Source organism: Pteropus vampyrus, unplaced genomic scaffold, assembly GCF_000151845.1.
Source record: "Pteropus vampyrus isolate Shadow unplaced genomic scaffold, Pvam_2.0 Scaffold19, whole genome shotgun sequence".
Classification (NCBI taxonomy): domain Eukaryota; kingdom Metazoa; phylum Chordata; class Mammalia; order Chiroptera; family Pteropodidae; genus Pteropus; species Pteropus vampyrus.
The window spans coordinates 16,463,883-16,466,617 of NW_011888800.1; the positions used below are offsets into that span (position 1 = coordinate 16,463,883).

At 36.2% G+C, this 2,735-nt stretch overlaps 1 protein-coding gene across 2 annotated transcripts in view; it reads right to left on the minus strand.

Moving 5' to 3' along the window:
- WDR72 (WD repeat domain 72) overlaps nt 1-2,735 on the minus strand; it is a 216,534-nt gene that overhangs the window by 173,393 nt on the left and 40,406 nt on the right. For both annotated transcript variants that reach the window (XM_023527871.1, XM_023527870.1), the window contains exons 4-5: nt 1,332-1,410; nt 55-229 (exon numbers count right to left, since the gene is read on the minus strand). In XM_023527871.1, coding sequence (XP_023383639.1) covers nt 55-229; nt 1,332-1,410 — 254 coding nt within the window. The remainder of the gene's footprint in view (nt 1-54; nt 230-1,331; nt 1,411-2,735) is intronic.

Sequence of the window (2,735 nt, forward strand, 5' to 3'; positions counted from 1 at the left end):
AAAGCGATATTTTTATATGCAATCTGTTAGTCTTATATGATATCCAACTATTACCTTGAATTCTCATGGAGTGAACAATGCACATGCAGTTGATCCAATCAGGAGACTGAGATGATGTAAAAGTGTGAACAAGAGTCAAAGTTTTGGCATCGATTATAAGAATGTCTTGATATTCTCCACAGCATAGAAGCCAGCCTTCTCCTGTCATCCGGGATGAGCAGTGGTAATACTATGTAAATGGAATTCAAGCGACAATTTAATTATCACTCACAACTAACGTAATTTTGGCTGTGGTGAAGACTTTTCTGGATTTTAGTTTTATCACTTATTCCATTAAGGTCTTTGAATAAATAACTACTAAAATTTCTTTTACTTCAGTTATTCCACACTTCTAAAGTGTTGATTTTTCACTTTAGTCTCATTTCTATTTCATCATTTTTTTCTAAAGAAAGAGGAATCCTTTGTGAAGAAGGAAGCTTATTCCATATCACATGAAAAGCTCATAAGTGTACTATTTCTGGAGTGCTATGTAGAACTAAACAATAACAAAAACCAGGTTCCTTATCCTAGCAACACTGCTACATGTTAAGAAGAAATAAAAGCATCTGAAGAACACTTGAAGAAATTCTTGCGCCAAATAAGTTGTGAGAATGGCTTTTATTAAAGATCAAGTAATATATTTTACCCTTGATGAGCTCTCTCACTGAGTGAGGTTTTGGTCCCAGAAAGGAGTTGGTGCATGTTGCAATGCAGGTCATCGGTGCTAAAAGCAATCAGTGAAATATGAAAAACACTGTCGACACCACTGGAATCATGCAGCTGCACTACATATATGCTTGGAGTCTATCTACCAAAAGCCAGAATCCTTTTAAATATTGGTAAGTGATTATAAAGGTTATGGCTATGCCCTTTCCTCTCTTTTCATTAATAAATTCAGACATTAAGAACCTGCCCACCCAAAAAAGGTTAAAATTGGAAACAAGGAAAACAAAACCCTTTTTGCTGTATAAAATAGCATGTCATTAAAACAGAATCTCCCCGTGTTTGTGTCTGTTTTATGATTATACTTAAGGAAAAATAAGGAAATTGCTCTTCAAATTTACCTATGTTTAAAGATACAGAAATAATCAGGAAAAAATGGGCTGAATAATAACTTTTGCGAAGAAAATGCCCAAATAACAGGTGATAACTGATGATATTCTACTATAATGGCAGAATAAAAAATTCGAGAAAAGAATATCCTTAAAGACATTTCTTCAAACGCATTCATGGCAGTGCTCTGAAGCAGTTGTAGGAGCCAAATATGTTCTGAAGGAAGTGACCATACTTACACAGATTGCAGTGTGCCTGTACGGAAGTGTGGCCTTCTCCACGCACTGTCCATTGGTGACATTCCAAACGCACATCTCCCTAGCAGAGATAACTTTGTATTATTCTCTGTCATTTCCACTCAATTGGCTGGAATAATTTTTTGTGCCACCAAGTTTTTCTTTAGTGCTGCACTTAAATGCAATCCGATCGTTTATGTGGCTTTTTGTTACAGATTACTGGGCAAGAAAATGCTGTGGTCATTAGCAGGGATGACATACTGTATCTATGTCTTTTTGTTTGGGTAATTACATCCTGACGCCAGCCTACAAACCTTACCTTAGCACCAACCTGACCTACAACAAATTGTGGGGATACAGCTATCACAGCCAGTTACAGTGACAGCACAATCACCTTTCCATGGAAACTGCACATCATCTTAAAAATGGTTTATTTCACTGAACTTAAAACTACATATTCTGAAAAGCATAATGCATCAAGTGCTACATCTTGTTGAGCCCAGGTATCATTTTTGTAAAAATAAACAGTGCCACCAAGAGGCCCCCTTTGGCCTATCATTCATGGGTTTATTTCTTTCCTTCTCCTGAAATTCTGAAATCATCCCTGTCACTTAATATTTAGAAAAATCCTCATTGTCTAGAAAACTCCGACTTGGTTACATAAATGTTACAAAGAGATAGACACAGTTGTGAAATACAACCACAAAATACAACCAGTATAAAGCAGTGATCTCTATGATTTCTGTTCACAAATACCAAAATGACTGTTTGGGAATTGTTTGGTAATTTATTCTTCCTTTTTGACAGTTCCAACGCACAAGCAAAATTTTCCATGGAAGAAAAATAAAAGCTTTATTGGCCTTAAAGGAGAAGCTTCTATTAACAAACAAAATATATGAACTAATAATGTTAAATGCATTTAGTGATTTACGGGCTTTTTTGTTTTTCTAGCTGAACACCCAGACTCGAAATTCAAATCAGTGATTCTCGACTTGGGGCGATTTTGCCCCCGCAAAGGACATTTGGAAATGTTTAGAGATATTTTGGGTTGTCACATTTTAGGAACACACTACTGGCATCTAGTGGAGAAAGGCCAGAGATGCTGCTAATCATCCTGTAAAGCATAGGATAGTCCCCACAACAAAGAAGTCCCCAATGGTCCAAATGTTATTAGTGCTGAGGTTGAGAAATCATGTTCTAGAAACAAAATATTCACGTGTTTTCCCCTCTCTGTTTATAGCCAACCTTATTCTAAAAAGACTTGAGGCATGGAACTCAGTAACAGGGGGAAAAAACCTGTGTGTGAGAAAATAAGACTGTGAGAAAGGGAGAAATTCAAATAATGTATCTCAGAGGTAATGAAATACACATCGAAAGAAAAAAAAGAAATTGAATCTTAAGCAGTCA